At 44.6% G+C, this 21,803-nt stretch overlaps 1 protein-coding gene and 1 non-coding gene across 2 annotated transcripts in view; one reads left to right on the forward strand and one right to left on the reverse strand.

Moving 5' to 3' along the window:
• The window catches only part of LOC135913318 (multidrug resistance protein mrp-7-like), a 174,934-nt gene that overhangs the window by 22,792 nt on the left and 130,339 nt on the right, over positions 1 to 21,803 (reverse strand). Inside the window, exons 22-23 of the mRNA XM_065445913.1 lie at positions 13,332 to 13,433; positions 11,725 to 11,898 (exon numbers count right to left, since the gene is read on the reverse strand). Coding sequence (XP_065301985.1) covers positions 11,725 to 11,898; positions 13,332 to 13,433 — 276 coding nt within the window. The remainder of the gene's footprint in view (positions 1 to 11,724; positions 11,899 to 13,331; positions 13,434 to 21,803) is intronic.
• Positions 19,733 to 19,807, forward strand: TRNAP-GGG (transfer RNA proline (anticodon GGG)). The gene has a single exon. It is a non-coding gene; the product is annotated as a tRNA-Pro (tRNA).

The following is a 21,803-nucleotide window of genomic DNA, read 5'->3' on the forward strand; positions in this document are numbered from 1 at the left end:
CATTCGTTTGCTAAATAAATTAACGAGCATAATGCCACGCGCGCACAAGCAAGCATGAACATATCTCACTGGATGACCGCAGGAACTCGCTGTAAAAAATGCTGGCATGAAGAAGTGTGGCAACAGCAGCGTGCAAACAGACCTTCGTGCTGCACTTCTATGCGAACCAAGCGACGAGAACACAGCACACACTAAGCTATCAGCACTCGGGGAACTGTGTCCCCATTGCAGATCGCTTTCAAGATTGGGTGCGCGCGTCCGCGCCCTACGCAGTCGCCGGAGAAGTGTAGCACCCCTACGCCCATCGCCGTGCCCCCCTCGGTGCCCTGCGCGATGGAAGATGGCCTTTCTGCCGCCTTGCCCGTGCGATATCGAGCCAACGTGGTCGGCGCACCCTTGCGCGATTTCACTCGCACATACAGCATACAGCGCGCGGCCACGATGTTATCGCCTTTTCACTTTATACGGAACATCACACCGACGGCGACGGCATAAACGCACTTGTAGTGTCCATATAATTGTCATCACAATAAAACAAATATGGGCGATGACTCCAGGCAGCACCAAACCACATTTATTTTTATGCCAAAATGGGGATTCAAGAGTACCGTCGTTAGTGCCCTCAAGAATGCTACCAACGAAGCATCGACGCTGGACAGCGCCTAATGAATATGGGCCGCAAGAAAAAAAAATTGTGCGCGATGACCACACCCATCGTCTTCGATATATTACCATCCACCGCCAAAACCTTCTCGTCCTTTATGCGGCCTTGCAACAGCAAAAACTATGACAGAACTTCTGGAATTTATACCTGTTATTTATCGCCGCGTAGTAACAAATAACCCAATAAAGAAACGACGAAGCATGAAAGTGTCTGACTCAAGAGATCAGATACAATTTGTTGAACCATAAAAACTGATAAACAAGAAAGTAAGCCATATAACGTAGGAAGATTGCGGAAGCAGTAGGAAATGGCCGCAGCATGAAATCAGTGAGAGAAAAACTTGACACAGGACAAGGCAAGATATCTGTGCTGAAATATAGGCAGAGTAATACCATCTAGCTTCCATTATAGAGTAAAAGCAGCAGAATTCCGCACAGATTCGTACGATACCCAGAGTAGCCACGCAACCTTCATTGGAAATAGCGATGAACAGGGTACAGAGGCTTCCTTCTATAACTAGCGATGACATTAAAAGGGCTTTGCAAGAGACGTTCCGAGAAAAAATCCGCAGAAGAAGATGGTATAACAGTAGATTCAATCAATGACTGAGAATATATTATGCGTGAAAAGCGTCGGCCTTGTTACGCAATGCCTCCCGACTTCATAAGAACAAGAGAGCTGGAAGAACGCCGCCATTTTACTAATCCATAAAAAGTGAGGCGTTAAAGAATTTATCAAATATAAGTCCATTAGCTTGCTCTCAGTACTGTATAAAATATTCAAGATATTTTTCAATAGAGTAGGCATTACACTTGACTTAAGTTCACCTAGAGAACAGGCTGGATTCAGGAAGTAATTAGAGCCCTGCTCAGGCCTCATTTTTTACCCGTACCCGACCCGCGCCTGCTTTATGAATCCTGAGCCCAGCCCAGGCCCGTGGTACCAAGCCCGGCCCGCGCCTGGGCGCACATGACTTAGCCCAGCCCGGGCCCTCCCTCGGCCAGGGCGTTCATTGCTAAGCATAGCCAGGGCCCGCACGTGCGTCATCAGGCCTGGACGCGAACGCTGGAGGGAATTTATTGATGATTATTATTATCATTCGTGCCTTGACCTTTGTAGCGGGCTATCAGACAGGAAGCCCCGTGCGTACATGCATTGAAATGTTGCTTCACCCGCAGTGAGCAAAACGAGAACAAGTTGAAAGCCGTAGCCAACGTTTCGACAAGTGGACTCGTTTTTTTTTTCAAGGAGACATAGAAAAAGACAAATCGCTTTGAAACTAGGACTTGTCTCTTTCATGTCACCATGAAAAAGGGAAGTCGACTTTTCGAAACGTTGGCTCTGCCTTTCACCTTGTTCTCGTTTTGCTCATCGTCTTGGATTTTCATCTCCCGCCTTCCCCGTGTTTCTCCTAGGTTTTTTAACCGCAGTGGTAGCTTAGCGGTTAAGCCGTTGTGCTGCTAAGGTCAAGGACGCGGGTTGAATACCCTGCCACAGCGGCTGCATTTTGATGGGGGCGAAATGCAAAAACACCCATGTACTTAGATTTAGGTGCACGTTAAGGAAACCCAGGTGGCCGAAATTAATCCGTTCCCCACTAGGGCGTCTTTGGTAATCACGTCGTGATTTTGGCACGTAATACACCAGAATATAAATAAAATATGTTCCTTATGCGGTACACAAAAGGTAATTACGATAAAAAATATTGACAATAAAGCATGGTAAAATGTTTTTTACAACAAAGTATCCAAGTCATACAACAAAAAATGGCTGTGGCTTAGCTAAGGTTAAGCCCAGGATGCGAAGCATACTAGCCTTTATTTTAGTTGTTGAACCACTGTTTAGCCTGGTGAACTGCTGTTGCTTGGCTATATTTGGTTCGGCTAGACGAAGAAACAACTCATGCGTTATTCTGCTTCGCCTTCAAGAGTGGAACGTGACAGCGTTCCCGTCGACCCACCAAGGGGTGTAAGACAATGGGCTACGGCGCAGCGACTACGCGCCCCGCATTGGACGCGGTGAGCGTCGAGCAACGCAGCGTTCGGCGCGGCAACGAAATGTGCGCCTGAGCAAGCGACGCACGCCTGAGCCTTAGAAACAGCTCGTTTCTAAGGCAACACCGCATTCACTAGAGGCGCTTTTGTACCGCTTTGAAGCATCGTACTCGTGGCTCAGTGGTAGCGTCTCCGTCTCACACTCCGGAGACCCTGGTTCGATTCCCACCCAGCCCATCTTGCAAGAGTTGAGCCAAAGCCACCTAGAAAATCAGTCTGTAGCACGCCGCAACCTTCGCTTCTCATTCCAACGAGCAGCTCTGTCTCCAGGAGGCATCTCACCTCGTGAGAGTCTAGCAGAGGCAAGCGCAGCTGCTTATATATATACCGCCGCGAGTTGGAGCCCCGTTTCTCCTCTGTCGTGACGTCACGGTGTCACGTGGTATTGAAGGCGACACCGCCGCGCCTGAGGAGCTGGGTTGAGCTCTAGTAATATGCTTCGCATAAAATTGGAGGACGCTTAAGCTTCGCCTTTCAGAGTGGAACGCGATAGCGTTCAAAGAACCCTTACTGCTTTTCATGCTTCCCTGCAACTGCATGCTTATGTAACCGTAACGTTTACCGGGAAACGCTGGCTGCGAACGCTATGCACTAAGGCGAGCTTTCTGGTAGAAACGCGGCCTCGTGTGTGGGTTGATCTCCCTTGATTGTTTCGCACTTTTAATATTTCATTCTGAGAAGAGCTAACACAAAGGCCATGCGCTGTCAGTGTGTTTTTCTATTACGTTTGTTTGTGGGCTGCCGCTCTCAAAATTCTGAGAAACAACTTTGCAAAGAATAAAAGACAAGGTATGAGCAACTTTGGTGATAGAGAAAGGGTAGGTTATGCGTGGACCAGAATTTCGTCACAAATTGTTTTTGCCGAAGCGACGTCCAACGCCAATGCGAGACGGGCTATTAAACGTGGGTCGCATTAAAAGCGGATAGAAGCAAACCTCGGGCATTTTCTTTAATGCTCTTGTCTGTACTTCACGTTGGAGAGAATAATAATTACACTCGTGATTTATAATTTGTTGCAGCAAGGTGAAAAGTTAGGGTTTATATACAGTGTACAGCAAGCGAAATCAGATGAAATGTAAATCGTTCTTATTCTAACGACGACGTAAACACCTAGTCATGGCGTACAACATCGATTATATATTCAAATTTTCACAAAGCACGCTTCAGGAGACTCCAGATAAAATGTTGCTCCCTTTTTCTTGAAATAAAGATAGAAAATACACTTAAATTACGTGCAGTCACAGAAAAAGATTGCACGCGAGAACGATGCCACAAGAGTAGGACCATGCAAAGGCCAATAAAACGCAAAAATTACATGGTATTGTGCAAAAACAATAGATTGTCTAGGCTCTGCGGCTTCAAGCATGTTCTCCTGTTTTGCAGTTCGTACCAAGCGAAACTAAGACTGGTTTAGCTAGTTACAGATTGTACCGTATCTGTCAGCATCGGTTTCTCGGGGTCTAATCAGCTGCACTGTATTGGCGATAAAAGATTGAAGTATTTGTTTCTTCCCTAGGAACATCAATGTTCTGGTGCAATGCCTGTGTGGTTATTGTCCCGCTGGTGCGCATGCATTCACCTTGATCATACGATTTGGTCGTAAGATATAAATACCCAAGAAAGTGGATGGGGAAACCACGCCGCTGTAGCTCAATCGGTTAGAGCATTGCACGCGTAATGCGATGACGTGGGATCGTTCCCCACCCGTGGTAGGTTTCCTTTTCATCCCTTTTCATTGCCACCAATTCATCATTTGTTTAGTTCAATTAGTAAGCCGAAATAATTTCCGCTATGTTTTCCTTGGCGTCTTTATTTGTTGGCTTCTCATGATATGATTAATAAAAATGGGGCCCCTCGGTTAACCCCCTTTATTCTCGTTCAACCTATTTATGTGGCTTTCATAGATAATGAAAAGACATTTGATTCAGAACAGATACCAGCAGTCATGGAGGCATTGCGTAATCAAAGAGTACAGGAGGTATACGGGAATACCTCGGGAAATATACACAAACATCCCACAGCTATCTTGTTTCTCCACAAGAAAAATCGAGAAGGGGGTTAGGAAAGGCGACACAATCTCTACATTGCTATTTGCTGCATACTTAGAAGTATTCAAGTTATTAGACTGGGAACGCTTAAGGGTGAAAATCAACGATGAATATCTCGGCAACCTTCGGTTTTCAGACATTGTTCTGTTCAGCAATAATGGGGACGAATTACAACAAATTATTGAGGAACCCAGAAAGTGTAAGGGCATGACTCATGAATAATATGCAGATGATAAAAATAATGGTTAATAGACTAGCAAGGGAACAAGAGTTCACGATCGCCAGTAAGCCTCTAGAGTCTGTGAAGGAGTAGGTTTATCGAGTACATTACTAACAGGGGACCATGATCATGGGAAGTAAATTTAAAGAAAAATAATGGGTTGGAAGTGCATACGGCAGTCATTGGCATATCCTGACTGGGAGCTCACCAGTGTCATTGAAAAGAAAAAGTGTACGATAATTGCATTATACCGGTGCTAACGTAAGAGGTAGAAACTTGGAGGTTACTAAAAAAGCTCGAGAACAAGTTCACGACCGCGCAAAGAGCGACAGAACGAATATTAGGCATAGCGTTAAGAGACAGCAACAGAGCGCTGTGGCTCAGAGAGCAAACGGGGATGGCCGATATTGTAATGGAGAATAAAGGAAACAAAATGGAGTTATGCAGGATGAAATTAGGAAATTTTCAGGCGCAAGTTGCAATAAGCTAGCAAAACACAGGGGTAATTGGAGATCACAGGGAAAGGCCTTCGTCCTGCAGTGGACGTGAAAATAGGCTGACGATGAGGGTGGTAAGTGTTTTTGCATATTGTGCTGCTTCAACCGACTAGATCTCTGAGCAACAGTGGAAGCGAAGACGATTGTATTCGATTCATTTTTGTTATCTAAGACCTCTTCTGGCCTTGGGAACTACGTGCAGCATTGATGATTCTTTGATGGCATTTTTGAGGACACTGTAACTGCGCTTAATTGCGTAGTCACGTGGTACGTTATTAAATCTAACGTACTTACTTTGCAGTTAAGGAAAAATTAGAATTACAGCAGCTATGATTATGGAAAGACATTATCCGAATATTTTTCAAATGAGGGCCACTACGAGATCTCCAGGGAAAATTTTGCTTTAAATTAATACTTTAAAAGTTGCCTGATTATTTATTTTATTCAACTACCTAGGCATAAAAGAAGATACTTTGAGTTGACCAAGAGGACAGCGAAGAATACTAAATTGGTTGCATTTTCGTAGCTCACACATGAATTTTTTAAAAGTTGGGCATGACTTAGCTGCGATAGTCTGTTTGCTTCTGGCAATAAACTAATTGGGAGTGTGCGGCTGTTCGTGTTGATTGCACCGTCCCTAATCTTTTGCCGCACCACAGGTCCGCGAACAAGTTGGAGACATTCTTTTGTTTGTGGAGTGTCTTGTATTTTGAAAGTACCTTGAATGAAACTAAGGACCCCCCTTTTTTAGTAATTTGTAGACCTCTGACACTTTCCGAATATAATTATTTAATACTTCACTGCGTAATTATTTTGCCTAATATCTAGTATTTTGTCCTAAATATTTTTCGAGTGTTTTGTACTTGTCTGAGCCTAGCAGCGTCAGATCAGGCAGCCCAGTTGTGAACACTCTGTCGTATGGGAGAGATGAGTCTAAGCGAAAGCCGACTGTAGCGCCAGTGCTTTGCAATCGCCATGGAAAGGAAGTAGTGAGGCAGAAAGTCGGATCGAATTGGGAGACCTCGGCGCGGCTATGCTGTTGCCGAACCACACTAGCCACACAAAGGCGGCAACGCTAGGTCCAAAAGACAGCATGCGTACGTAACCCGCGTAGCTCTTCATAACTTTCTGCCCACAGGCACTTTCGACTTGGTCTTTTATTGCGCGCGCAAGGGCTATAGAAATCTAAAAACTGTCCAGTGACTGAACAGCCCGATCTTGTGGCCGCAATATTGTGTAAGGTCACGTTGAACTAGGAAGATTGTGAAAACTTGTTTGTCTGGCATTTCTCAATATCTAGGCGAGTACGTGTTCTTTGAAAGCGAGAAAAATTAGCAATAAAAGAAAGCCAGTAATTTCCAGTAATGTAAAGCCAGTAATGTCCAGTAAGTGCGCAGCAGTTCTCGCCAGCTTACTTATTTATTGGCGTTATTCCCTTATTTTTATTTTTGATAATTTGCCTATAACCGTTCGATGAGATTCAGCGCTTAGGAAGCGAGGTATTGGTTGCTTCCACCGGCAATATTACTCGGACAGTCGAATTAGATAGTGCGCTTCGCTGTACTACCATAATATGTGTTTACCTTAGGTTTGCAGCTAAATTCTCTTGCATTTGTGCAGCTTTCGAGCGAGGGTGATTCAAGCTGTTTGTTCTGAAGCAATAAACAACATTGCTCACAAAAGTATGTTTTTTTTCGACCTTTAGGTGACTGTCTGTTCGGTTTACATTAACCTTAAGTCGACCTTTTCTTTGAGAATCTGCCGGATAATTGACGAACTTATTGTAAATATCATGCCTTTTCAATATCCAGCCAAAGTTCAGCTAGCATGGGTAGTGTGGAAGGCTATGTTTAGTTCCTGCGAGCCAGAAATAGCAATTATGCGATCACTCAGGCTGAGTACGCAGCTCAATAAATGTTTCATCGCTGTAAGTAAATTTTTAATCGTTTTGGGTAGATAGAACCGAACAATTCATACGCCAAGTCCTCTGTTGCGTGATTTGGCGGCATTACAGAGTAATGCGGCTTATTTTCGATTCAAGCGGTGCACCACCGCTCGCGTTATAGTTGAAAAACTCAGTTGAGCCATCATTTATTACATGCCAACTAATATCTGTTCGCTTGTCCACGTGCGTTTTATTCACCTATGCCAGCGTTTTATCTGTCCATGAAAGCGCATCACTGGTCCAGCAAGGCCGGTATGTTGTAGCGATGCCTTTTCCGATTCTATGCTTTTTCAGGCTTTTCGCGCTTGGCCAGTGGTCACAGCGACGATCTACCCACATTATCAACGGGATCAGGCGGCCGTGTGTGGTGGATGATAAGAATGGCATAGAATAAGGCATAAGGCATCCCTACAAAATAGCGGCCCAGGTCACGTGGTGGCGGTGTTCGAAGAGCCATTTAGAGAGGCTTCATAAATGACGTGAAGAAAACTGCTCAGTGAACTTTTCACCATTCAAGAGAAGTACAGCTGACTGCAAAAGTTTTCGGACCAATTTATTCACGAAACAGTCGAGTTTCCCCGCGCATACGCCGCACACGTTGATATCTAGACGTACAACGCGGGACGAGTCGTATGGCTATGTATCTGTTGCGTCTTTTAGTTTAGAGGTATATTAATTTCTGAAGAAATTGTTGTTCCGTGAGATCTCGTGCTCAGAAAACATTGCTGCTACCTGCATACAATAGGCGGTGGCGATAGTGGAAGCACTATCGGAAATCGTGAAGTTAAATGACGAGAATTACAATCATGTCTCCTACAAGTCGATTGAGCTCACTTGTGGCACCTCTTAAAAATTAACGTATGCGTTAAGAGAATGCAACCAACTTATTATCGTTCACTGTTCTCTTGGTGAACTGAAGGTTTTTTTAATGTATGAGCTGAGCTAATAAATTACCAATAGTTAAGCAACAAACTATAAAGCACTATTTAATAGCAAAATATTCAATGGACAAGCTGTAGAGCTTCCCGGTTGAGAAATATTCAACTTCTTTCCCTGATGAGTGCCGTGGTTTTTAAGTCTTCCGGGTTTGCAAAGAAAGCGCGCGAGATTTCAGAATGTACCCCGATACCAGGCGCTCCCGCGCAGCGACATTATTGCCCTCAAACATACTACCAAGATACTACAATGATCCATGCTGCACGCAGACCAAAGACTCATGAAGAGGAACTGAGTAACAGAGATGGGTCAAATAGTGTTCTCGGCTTCCGCTCTCTTTTTTAGATATATTGTTTACTGAAACAACGAGACTAATGCATCTATTTGATGTACTAGAAATAACGCAGAGTAATTCTTGAAACTCTACCAGCATGTTTGTTGTTGACAGACAGCTTAAATGGCGAAGGGTTTTGGCGGTGGATGGTAATGTATCGGATACGGTGGGTGGGACCATAGCCTATCATTTTTGCTTGCGGCCTATGTTGCCTGATAAGTATGTCAGCCTATTGTAGGTGGCGGTGGCGGCGCAATATTATTTTTTTTTCTAACATGCGCACACTAATTTCTGTCAGTCTACTAGGTCTGCGGGCAGCATCGAATATTTGTTGGTAGCATGTTTGAGGGAACTTATGTCGTCGCACGTGAGTATTCGCGTGGTGCTCTTTCGAACCTCGCTCTCTTTCTTGACCACGTGAAAATCTTGAAATCACCGCGCCTATTATAACGGAAAAAATTATTTTAATATTTCTCAATACGGGGTCATGGGACGTTCCCCACTGACGGTTTTTCTATTAAAGCAATACTTAAAAAAATGACAATTTATTTCTTGTTATTTAATTACTTAGGCTAACAATAAAGGTATTTTCAGTTGTGCAAGAGGAAAGAACTAAGAAAAACTAATGTGATTGCATTCTCGTGATGCCCGCGTGGATTTTTTAGGCCTTGGCAAGAGCTAGCCGAGATACCCTGTACATTGTTACGCATTAAACCGCAACATGCACTTGATGGTGCATGCCAAACTCGCATTGGGCGTTCACAGGAAGGCTACAAATCAAGCTGTGCAGGGTGATATGGGCTGGACTGGTTTTGAAGTGAGGGAAGCTCACAGTAAAATTGAGTATGAAGAACGACTGAGGAATATGGAAGAAAGTAAATGGGCTGGGAGACTGTTGAGATATCTGTACAGGAAAAAACATTGATTCACAGTGGAGGAAAAGAACTAGGAAGCTTACCAGCAAGTATGCGGCCTGTAGGATGGGCAACACAGGAACAAAGAACGTCAAGCGGAAAGTTGGAGAGGCTGAAATAATCTAATGAGTGGCGGCATTGGAAAAGAAACCTGCCATGAGTAACTACTTAAGAGGAAAAAACGAAATCAGGAAAGATTGGATTAGATTGGGAAAACGTTTATTGAGTCTATAGTAAAGCGCGCAGGCACGCTTGGGACGTGAAGCAATTTATGATAACTCAAAGGGAAGCTCATGATTTTTCGAAGCGAGATCAGGATGCCTTAGAACACGCACCTATAAAGCGAATTATAAGAAGGAAGAAGAAGCATGTGTTTGCGGCAATAAAGCTAGGGAAACTATGGAGCATGTTTTATTAGAATGTGAGGACGTCTTCCCAGCGGTCGATTAAGGCACCCCTGGCCTCTTTGAAGCCCTTGGGTTCAGCGAGAAGAGTGGAAAAGTAAGAATGTCCGCAATATAGATTAGTAAGAGGCGATTGGAGGATTGGTAGAAGGAAATTCGGGAAACGACAAAAAACGGAGAGGTACAAAAGCAAAGTTCGTAATAGCGGATCAGAAAATTTGGTTGTGGGAGTACATAGTGCTTTCTTTTTCTTTTTTTAACCTAGGTAGGCCATTAGGCAGTATAATAGCAAGAGCTTGGTGGCGCAACCCACCGCCCCGTTCCAAAGGGGACGCTCATAACATCAATCCATCCATCCATCCATCCATCCATCCATCCATCCATCCATCCATCCATCCATCCATCCATCCATCCATCCATCCATCCATCCATCCATTCATCCATCCATCCATCCACCCCTCCGTCCGTCCGTCCGTCCGTCCGTCCGTCCGTCCGTCCGTCCATCCATCCATCCATCCATCCATCCATCCATCCATCCATCCATCCATCCATCCATCCATCCATCCATCCGTCCATCCGTCCATCCATCCATCCTTCCGTCCGTCCATCCTTCCGTCCGTCCGTCCGTCCGTCCGTCCGTCCGTCCGTCCGTCCGTCCGTCCGTCCGTCCGTCCGTCCGTCCGTCCGTCCGTCCATCCATCCATCCTTCCATCCATCCATCCATCCATCCATCCATCCATCCATCCATCCATCCATCCATCCATCCATCCATCCATCCATCCATCCATCCATCCATCCATCCATCCATCCATCCATCCATCCATCCATCCATCCATTCATCCATCCATCTCGCCTATCTTTCTTCAGAAGCGGCTACTACGGTTGTTATGTAGGAGAAATGAGGAGACTGAAAGCGCGTCTCCACCGAAAGTGGAAACAAGAGAGCGTGCACAGTATAATGCTAAAGCAAGGAAGACTCAACGTTCTGAATAAAAAAAAAGTGAAAAGCACGTACCAGTGCACAGACTGTGCGCGAAATCGCTCCCGCTTTTTAATGCGAACCAGTCTTGTCGAATGCAAATCGGTTTTCTCGCTCGGTATTTGACCATTTTTTGTGGGCCGATCCCGAAGTGTTGCAAAGCACCGTCGCAAACAGCGACTTAGGACAGCATTTGGAACGCACAGCTGTTATGAAACATTTAGCGCTCAATGTCATCATGAGACCCGACAGAGCGTCTATAAAACAGTGTGCAATCACTAATCACTTGGCACATGTGCTCTCCAGTTTTAGGGATAGCGCACCCGAGTTCTCACGCGCGGGCGTAGTAACGTCAGCATACGCACATTTGGCTTGCTCCGCCTTAACTGTTGAATTCACCAGTGAAATCACTAGTGCTGTCAGCGGTGAAGAAAGCGTCAAGACCACAACCCCAGAACCGATGGACGTTGGGTATTCATGTCGAGTGATACACATATTTATGATTCAACCAAACCTGCAAAATTATAAAATCGCCCATGATAATTAATCTGGAAGGCACTACCATATAAATATTTAATCTTCCCAATCGGTGGTGTGCGTCTCGCTTCAGGAAATTGCCATGGTTCGTAAGTGCCCTTCGACTTCAAAACAACAATGCTTCGCGTTACGTAGCACTGAACTAGAGCTGTGGCTAAGAATTTCTTTCCAAAGTTCGAAAGAACGGCGTACCTTCTCCATGGGCAGCACGGTGAAGGTGACGTTGCTCAACACGTTAGGCAGGATTCCTGGTCGATACGAGGCTGAGTAGCCTTTGAACTCGACTGCGCCATCGGAGGGCCAGTCTGAGAGGGAGCTCAATAGAGCATCCTTCTTCTCTTCGGTCAAGTCTTCCGTTACGTCGAGCTGAAAAATACGAAGCAGAGAGAAGCACTCGGAAATGATACAGTGACCGCCAACGACGACGTTAAAAGGCGTCTCGTCATTACAGTCGTACGCACACTTTATTTAGGATGTGTACTTTGCATGTTCAAAGGTGATTGTTTTGTGTGCTTGTGCATCAGCATAAACGTTTGTTATGCTAGTCTACAGCAGAAATGTTAATCACACTCGTACAGCTTGATTTGCAAAAACAGTGGCAGCTGTCATGGAAGCAGTGATAGTGTTGTGTCAGCACTGAACTGAAAGCGCTACTAAAGCGGAGAAAAAGCTACTGGCCGACACGAACTAAAGGCAAATAATGGACAATAGCATTTCGATGAGATGGCCGATTAGGCACGGAAAGCGGGATGGTATTTTTGCCATGTTCATCGAAGTGAATAGAGGTCCCGACAACGTCACTGCTGCCTTTCAACGGGCGCTGTAGCCTAGCCCCTTCTAGCTGGTTTTCGCGATTTTGCAACGTATACTGTGCGCTTATAAGCGCCTAAATAGGGACGGCGCACTTCAACGAAAGTTGTACACGGCATGCTGCCATCAGGGGGTCTTGACTAATAATAATGCCGCCTTCAGGAGCTGTCTGTACAATTGTGCGCGCTAAGCTAGTGTCAAAAGCAAACTTTTGGGCAAAAATAATCTAAATCACGATAAAAAGGTACAGGAAGATGGAGGCTTGAAGTGGTTAATTGTGGTAGAAAAAGGGAATGTTGCTGAAGCCTACGTTTCAACGAGAAGACTGACAAGTAGCCTTATTGAAACGTTAGCTTTTGCGACGCTCTTTGTTGCACCACAACTAAATTACATTTATTATGTAATGTATGTAATATGTTCTACCCCAACTAAACAAGTATATTTAATATGTGTGGCATACACAGTAAGCGCTCTTGATTGAACATATGCTGCAAGGTTGAACACTATGTGTAAAGGGTTCTAGTATTGTCAGTGCATCTTCATGTAGATTGTTCATAGTTTTTGGCTTCTAAATCAGGCATACTTTTCAAGTGGATGGATAGGTTCCTGCCATGTATGCTAAACATAAAATAGTTGATGTTCGCATATCTCATCTTTCTGTGGAGAGTTCTGGCGTGGAGTCTAAGTTCTGTGGGCTTGAGAAAACTTATTAAATAATTGAAAATTCTTAATACATATTTTGCAGCTGTACGCTATTCCTAATTTTGAGCATACAGGAAACGTAGCGAAAATAAATTTTAAATGGACGGTATCAATTTGCGCCTGAAGCGGATATGTGGCCGTGTCACCATTTCTGACATGGAAGGTAACCATTACAACAACACTGCCGTTGTTCTTTCATTCGTGTTCCATCTTTAGCGATGCGTGGATTAAGGTACGAGTGTACCACCTACAATTTTTTTTCGTTTCAGCGTGTGTCTGACTCTCACCTCTTTTGGAAGCAGCGAGTACTCGAGGCACCGCTCGAAGCTGACAACCATCTGGAGCATGTTGAAGAGGAGCACGCACAGGTACATCATCGCAAGCGGCACCTGCGAAGCAATATGACAACCCCCACAGCTCTATGCAACGTAATTTTTCAGCCAAGGCCACAGCTCATACGTGGGCTGCAGCACCACTTAGACATCCGGCGTACACGCCAAAAGGGTGTTTGCTGGTGAAAATTTTGGCACATGAAGTCCAAGGACGTTTGGGTACCCCAGCCATCAAGCAACTATATCCATTCTTTCACATAAGGACGTAAGTTTCACATCAACGTAAATTGTGGTTCTGCAGTGAAAGTTTCCTGGCTGTGCTATCTTTGTTTCTCATGTAATCATCCCGAAACAAGTGAGCTAAAATAATGCACTTGTGTATACTGATCCACATCATGGAGATGCGTTCTCAGACAGGTAAAAAAGATATAAGTGCCAAAATACGATTGCTCGCTGTGCTGGTAAAATTTACAAAAAACATTCTGATGCTGGTCGCCAACGACAAGAGTTTTCTACACAATACAAATTAAATCAGCAATGCAAGCATTGTTTTTGGTTTCACAGCAAATGCATACACGAGAAATATTAATTTTTGCTTGCAGACTCTCTTTTAGTGTTTTTGGAAATGTAATCATGTATCAATTATATATTTTACGCTACAACCAGTGATATTTTCTTGCAACGAGCCCACATATATGTGTGTACGGCGCACAAGTCCTCCAGCAGTTCTTTTTAATCACAACCTTTGATACTTTCTGGCAACAATTCATTTATCGTTTTTGCAAAGCTATTCACAAGGCAGGCGTTGATTATGGGAAAGTGGGTTTGCAAGCAGGCTCTGAATATATTGAGAGGCTATTTGTGCAGTTTTTTAATGACAATTAATGGCAGTGCGTTTAAAACTGATAAATTGTTTCTGATAGCTGTTTTTGTATTGCCCTAGTCAGTGTGGATGTCCTACCTAATTATACCGAAATAAACATCTCTGCTGTAAATATATCCGTCTGCGTTTGACTAATCAATATTACACACAAACTATTCGTATTCACAAATGTTTATATTCGCTGACCTCTTGTAAAATTCGAGCCCTTCGGTTCCCCTCATCGTTCTCTCTCAGCGCAATTCTTTTTTTATGCTAGACTGTTATATTGTGAAGTTTGCAGTTAATGCTACATATTGTAGATGTATTATTCTGGGAAATTTGAACAACATCCAAGCATCGTGTTCAAAGCACTTGTCCTGTACAAAACTAGTCGCAGATTGTGGTCAATAGGTGGTTGATCGGTTTTATCCATGTTTCCACTCTGTCTAAAACAACATTCTTCAACTATACAGTGACCAGAAACAAAATGAATCCGTGGGTACAACATTGCAGAGAAGTGTATATAAATGTAAGCTGTTCCAAGAATTTACAGAATATCTGAATGCGTTAAACGAAGGGCGTATGAGCAAAAAGTCAACGCGCACACTACAAAAACTAAAAGCGAGTACCAAAGTGGTGCATTTACTTGTTTCAATTAATGAAGGATAAATCAGTATGTGTAAAATTTCTTGCTGTAGGCACAAATATGTAGCATGACGCCTCGCTAAGCTAGTTAACTGTCAGAGGCGCTTCAAAATTTGCTCCATCCTAAAAGGACTCCAAGATGAAAAAATTCACCGACGATTACGATACTACCTAATGCGAAATTGGATCGCAGTGGTATACGCGTTTTCATTTCGCGATACATTGGCTGACGCGGACAATCTGTCTCGTGCGGCACGTTCCAAACAGAGTGAAGTGTGGCACGACTGCCTTGCTAATCGAGAGATCGTGAGATGAAGCACGTAGATTACGCTTAGACACGATTCAAAGCAGCCGCCACGGAAAAACTGCGCTCATGCAGTGCTATGTTTCCATCCAGACGATGCACACTACTCTGGCGCTGTCTCGTAGCCATCGTAGCCGCAAGGCCCCTCGTGCGCGTCACTACGGTTTCCTTCTCGCGCTTTCTCCACAACCCCTTCCTTCGCTTTCCTGCTCGCGCTCTCTTCGCTCTCGGCGCTTTTTTCAATCCCCGCTGCTCTCCGCGTTCGCTCTCATCTATCGCTGTGCTCGTTCGCTCGGCTACGGGGTAGGGCGGCAACGCCGGCACTCGCCGCAGGAACAGGCGACTAAGAGATGCGCTTTAAAAGCTACTTTAAAGGCAGGTCCTTCAATATTTAATAAGGACTGTGTGTATGAGCACTGTTTCCATTTTCAAGCAACTCAACGTTATAAAATGGACGGCATAACTTATTGACTAGGCCAGAACGGGTGGCTGGTTTTGACGGTAGAAAGACATGCTTATATTATATGTCTTCAGCCAATAGCCCCTAGGGATTTCCTTGTAGGCAGTGAGGGTAACCACGGCCTTCATGGAGGCCACCGTTTAAAACAGATGAAATATTTCAATGAATCATCAACCATGAATAAAGAACTGTTTATTTGCCTTATAAGAATTCTCGCCAAATAATGTGAACAATATATGCATAAAAATTCGTAAAGACGATACAGCTTCACTGCTCCAATATGGCAAGCATGCCAATACATTGTCATCTGTTGCCACATATTTATTTGGATGCATATGTGTCAATTCCTTGCGAAATTCAATACTGAATAACATAAGCCTATATTCTATTACAAATCGTCTTTCTACTAAATCTCACAGTAACATTGCAAAAGAAGGAAGGTTCTGGGTACGTGCAACTCTTAAAAAATGAAAGCTAACTCAACTTGCATTGACATATACGTTTAGTGTTTAGTTCGGTATAGAATGGTTGCTATGAATCATATAGCTGTTGTGCAGGGAACCCTTAATGCACTACAACCTCAAAGATGGAAACGTTTCTGTGAGTCGTTGGATCCACGTCAATGATTATCTCAGATATGGAGAACCATGCGTGGACTTCGCGTGTCACCGCAACAGCGCGTTCCTTTCAAATCCATCGCTTCGCACCAAGGTCGTAGCGAAATAGACGTTGCTGAAGAATTTTGCTCAAGACTTGCCAACTGGCAGCTTCAACGCGCACTTACACCTTGTGCCACTCCTGTGCCACGGGATTCCCGCATGGATGTAATGTTTTCGGTGGAGGAGCTTGAAGCGGCACTGGCGACTTGCAGGCGCTCTTCGTCACCTGGGCCGGACGGCGTTACCTATGCGGCGCTCGCAAATCTTGGGAAGAAAGCACGACTCATGCTACTAAACCATTACAATGAGTCTTGGCGCAACGGTTTGGTTCCACGTGAATGGAAATGCAGCCGCTTGGTTCCACTTCTCAAACCTGGTAGATCACCGTTAAATTTGTCATCGTACCGCCCCATCGCTCTGGCCAGTTGCTTAGGGAAAATAATGAGAAGAATGATTTTGACTCGCCTGGAATGGTATCTGGAAAATTACAACGTTTACCCAGATGCTATGGCTGGCTTCCGGCGTGGGCGCTCATCCATAGATAATGTCATCGATTTGGTCACGTTTGTTCAACATCAAGAACGTCTGAAACGACTCACTGCAGCATTATTCCTTGACATAAAAGGCGCCTATGACAATATAGCACATTAGGCCATTTTAGAGGCTCTAATTGAAGCCGGAATCGGTGGCCGCACTTTTCAGTGGCTGTGAAGTTATTTGACCGACAGGCATTGCTTCGTGATGACCGAGGATGGCGCCACGACTCAACACCAAACGTGCCGTGGAGTACCGCAAGGCGGAGTGTTGAGCCCGACGCTATTCAACCCAGCGTTTTTAGATCTCTTTCAGTTTGAAAGCTCCGGCGCGCGGAGTGTCGCCTTTCTCTTTCCTGCCGCGCGGTGGCGCTCGCCACACTGTTTTCCATGTTTGCCCGACCGGCCCGGTCCATCCCTATCGTCGCCGCCGCTGCAGCCGCCTTGTCAAATTAGCAAGCAGTGGTTTTTTTCACGTGTGCGTGTTTACGCTGTGTGGTACAGTCGTGAATTTCACACAAATATTACGACTGCTTAGTCTGTACACACCTATAAAGACCCGTATTCTTGGAAGTGTGGAGGGTGCACCGAGTGCTGTGCTTGTAGGTGTTCAAGACACACTCAAGAAATCGAGAGAAGCACACCGCTGTAAGTAAGCACACCTGCATGACCTGATTGAATCCAGAATTCTTGAGTTAACCTCTGAACCTAATGACTTGTCCCAGCACAGTGGCAGTGACCACATTTACTCCAAAGGAGTAGATGAAAGCATCTCCTACTACTTTTCGGGCTATGTGGTGCATAAACTCAGCAAGAGCACAACATGCCCTTCCTGCATAGAGGATATCAGCTCTCCAGTGTCAGTTGTTGGCAGTCACTCATACCTCACAGTGTACAGGAGCTTCAAGCAAGGCTCTTAAAGCACCCTACCAAAAAGATCTTAGCGTTTACAAATATTGTAAACACAGCAGTTTCAATTTCATTGAAAGAAGGCTCACTTTCCGCGGATATGTTTTGGGAGGTGTTAGACGAGTTGGAATTGAGAAATCTTGCGCGGCTTGGATATGCAGAGCATATGGCCTCTTTTACATGCCAGGTGCTGAACTTTGTCATAGTTAAGCGCATGCACTTCTACACAAGAGATGTGAATCGCCGGCTGGAAAGCAGAGAAAAAGTCACCATTGCAAATAAAAAAGCTCGTCTTCTGTAGGCATTCTTTCCGTGTTCCGTACCAAGTGTGTCTGCATTCAGTGTTTGTTTGTGCGCGCTTAAATAAATGCTCAAAGTGAACGTGAAAAACCCTGCTCTCTGTGCTGTGCTCCGTACGTCGGTAACAGAGCGCGGAATTTCGTGACTGTTCTGGAAACAGACCGGAACATGGCTATTTTAAATCGTCCTTTATGGTTCGTGAACTATTCACAAGAACTATTGATAGCGTTACGCCAATAGGCACTAAACTATCCAGGATAAACATCGCGAATACGATGCGATAGATAAAGCGCGAAGCAAGTAAACGATCGCAGTTTTTCGCGATCTTGATTCAGCCTGCTCTTTATCTCATCCTTACTGCTCAGGCCAAACAGTTATTTAACCATGAGACTGAATTCAGTTTCTACGTGACAACTAAAAAAGGGCCAACAAATTTGAATTCTGCGCGTTCGTTCGCGACGTTATAGCGGATGCGATCCGGTGAAGAAGGCTGCCGCAGCCGCTGCCGAGCACGAGCTCACCGGGCCGACAGTGACCGCAGCGCCGCATGGTGAGTGGAAGCGGAAGGGGGCCACTTTCTCGTACGCGGCTCGGTGGGAGCTTGCAAACTGAAAGAGATCTAAAAACGTCGATTCAATCTAGTGCTCGTTGGCCTAGTCCGATGCTTGCCCAGCAGAGCTCAGGTATCAGTCTATGCCGACGACATCTGCATTTGGGCGTCTGCTGTAACACGACTGCAGATACGAGCACGGCTAGAAAAGGCAGCTACCTTAACATCACTGTACTTGCGAAAACAGAACTTAGAGCTGTCTTCAGAGAAATGCTGCCTTGTTACTTTCACTCGGAAGGCAATGAAACGTTACTCTGTAAGGCTCAACGGACAAGCAGTTGCAAATGCACGGAAACACCGCTTTTTGGGTGTAATTATCGACCGCGACATATCATGGAGCCCGCACGTTTCACACCTAAAGAGGAGGTTGAATATAATACATCTCAAATTTCTCGGCGGAAAGTCATGGGGCACATCGGTGTGGTCAATGCTGCAGCTTTATAACGCCTTGTTCCTCGGTTTCGCAAGATACAGCTTCCCTGTGCTTGGTAACACTTGCAAAACAAACCTGCGTGTACTCCAGGGACTACAAGCTCAAGCGCTAAGGACGTGTCTTGGTCTTCCGAGGTGTGCGTCTACAGCGGCAACGATTGTCACAGCTCGAGATCACCCAATATCAACGTACTTGGTAACCGACGTTCTTAGGGTACATATTCGACACGTTGCCCGACTACCTTCTCTCCATCTTGCAACTCTACCCGCAGAAAGGCCACACGCAACTATCAGTCGTATAATTGTTGCCAATCGTACCTCATTGCCATCGAAGTACATGCCAGCAGCAAGACCATCCTCACCTTTATGGTGTCTGCACAGACCTGAAATACGCTTCACCATCCCAGGAATCACGAAGAAGGCTAACATGCCATCGTTTGCCCTGAAGCAATCCACTTTAAAGCTTTTACATGAGGTGCACAGTGGCCGCGTACACGTTTACATCGACGGCTCAGTCACATCAGCAAGTTCAGGTAATTTACCTCTCTCCACCTTGCGGGTTTCCGCAGAACTATTAAGTCAAACTCTGGACTTTGCATCTGAGTTGTTGGTAAATTTGACTTCGCCTCCCATCTACTAGCCGCCTGGTTAGCTCAGATGGTAGAGCGGCTGCCCCGGGCAGGCGGTGGTCCCGGGTTCGAGTCCCGGACCAGGACGAATTCTTCTTCAAATGCGAAGCTTTTCTTTTGAGGAACCCGTGTGGGTTTTCTTTGTAGCACTTAGCTACGTTTGGGTGGATCTCTCATTTTCCCTTTATAAGTTATATCAACACTTGTCTGAATAACAACGATGTAGTAATTGGCATATTCCTAGACATGAAAAAAGCATTCGACATCGTCGATCATCAGATCCTGTTAAAGAAACTGCAATGTTATGGATCTTGAGGAGAGAGTTTGTATTTCTTTCAGAATTATCTAGAAGAAAGATATCAGAGCGTACACTTGGACAATGTATCGTCTGACTTCCTGCCCATTACACACGGCATTCCGAAGGGATCAGTTTTCAATCCAATGCTATTTTTCTTGTACACAAACGACCTACCCCAAAGGCTTGATAAGGGTGAGACAATAACGTATTCTGATGATACGATAGTTTTATTCTCAGGAAGGGATATCAATAACTTAGAAAACACTGCTAATACAGAACTAGAAAAACTAAGAAACGGCTTATGCACAACAAATTAACACTAAATACATCTCGAACAAACTACGTTATATTTACGTCCAATAGAGTTAAAATACCACCAATAACTTTGAAGATCGCGATGACCACAATTACAGAAGCTCAAGAATATAAATATCTCGGTATAAATTTGGATTTATCGCTTCATTACAGGACACACATAGCAAATGTTTGCAACAGGCTCAGTCATGCATGCCTTACTTTATATCAGGCGCATCAGCATTTCACATCATTTAAATTATGAGGTTTTACGTGCCAAAACCACTTTCTGATTATGAGGCACGCCGTAGGGGAGGTCTCCAGAAATTTTGACCGCCTGGGGTTCTTTAAGTGACCTAAATCTAAGTACACGGGTGTTTTCGCATTTCGCCTCCATCGAAATGCGGCCGCCCTGGCCGGAATCCGATCACTTTCCCTCATGTACACTATGAATGATTTACTTAAGTATTTTTCATAGCCATATAACCTATTGCATTGAGTCATGGGGGCATACGCATTCATCTTGCCTAGGTCCAGTAATCAAACTGAAGAAAAGTGCGCTCCGAATTATGTCTTTCTCTGGTTATACGGAACACACGGAACCGCTTTTCAAAATAACTAACATTATGCCATTCCTATTTGTCAGGGACTTCAAAACAGCGTGCTCAGTTCGTGCCATACTTTCAGACTATAACTCCCTTCCAAGTACCATTTTCATCATACCACACAGACACACGAAAGCACAACTGAACAGAAATTTGAACGTACCAGCTGTTATCAATTTGTACGGTAGGCGCAGGTTAGCATACATTGGAACGAAAATATGGAATATTCTTCCCAAGGAGATAAAAGAGAGTCCGAGATTTTCATAGGATCTTAAGCAATATATAATTAATGATGAATATGTTTCTGTATTGTAATAGTAACGGATTTTGCTATTGTTGGTTTTTCTGTTAAGCTATTACAAATTTATCAATGTCATGTTAACGACAATGTTTGCGATATCTATACTTGGAAGTCACACTACCTGTTAACCTGAGTTGCAATTTTGTTCTCTATTCATTTGCGCGGACCCAGAACTAGCAATATTGCTAAGGGCCCAGGTAATTTACAGCAGCGTTTGTAATCATAAATAGAAAGAAACTGAACTGAACAGTGGCGCTCTTTCTTGGTGTGACTGGGGCGTACGACAATGTTACACATGAAGCGATCCTCGAGTCATTGGAGGCTGTTGGAATTGGTGGCCGAATGTTTCTGTGGATCCACGACTTTTTGACCAGAAGGTCGTTCTTTGTGATGAACGAAGATGGCCCGACTGCCAACTATACTACACATGGTGGCGTCCCACAGGGGTATTGAGCCCTATTCTCTTTAACCTAGCTATGGTTGGCCTTGCTGAAATATTACCCAAGACAATTCACTTATCAATGTACGCTGATGATATTTGTTTTTGGTCTTCTGCAGTGACTCGTCTTCAAGTGCGCGCAAGAAT

Source organism: Dermacentor albipictus, chromosome 6, assembly GCF_038994185.2.
Source record: "Dermacentor albipictus isolate Rhodes 1998 colony chromosome 6, USDA_Dalb.pri_finalv2, whole genome shotgun sequence".
NCBI classification, from domain to species: domain Eukaryota; kingdom Metazoa; phylum Arthropoda; class Arachnida; order Ixodida; family Ixodidae; genus Dermacentor; species Dermacentor albipictus.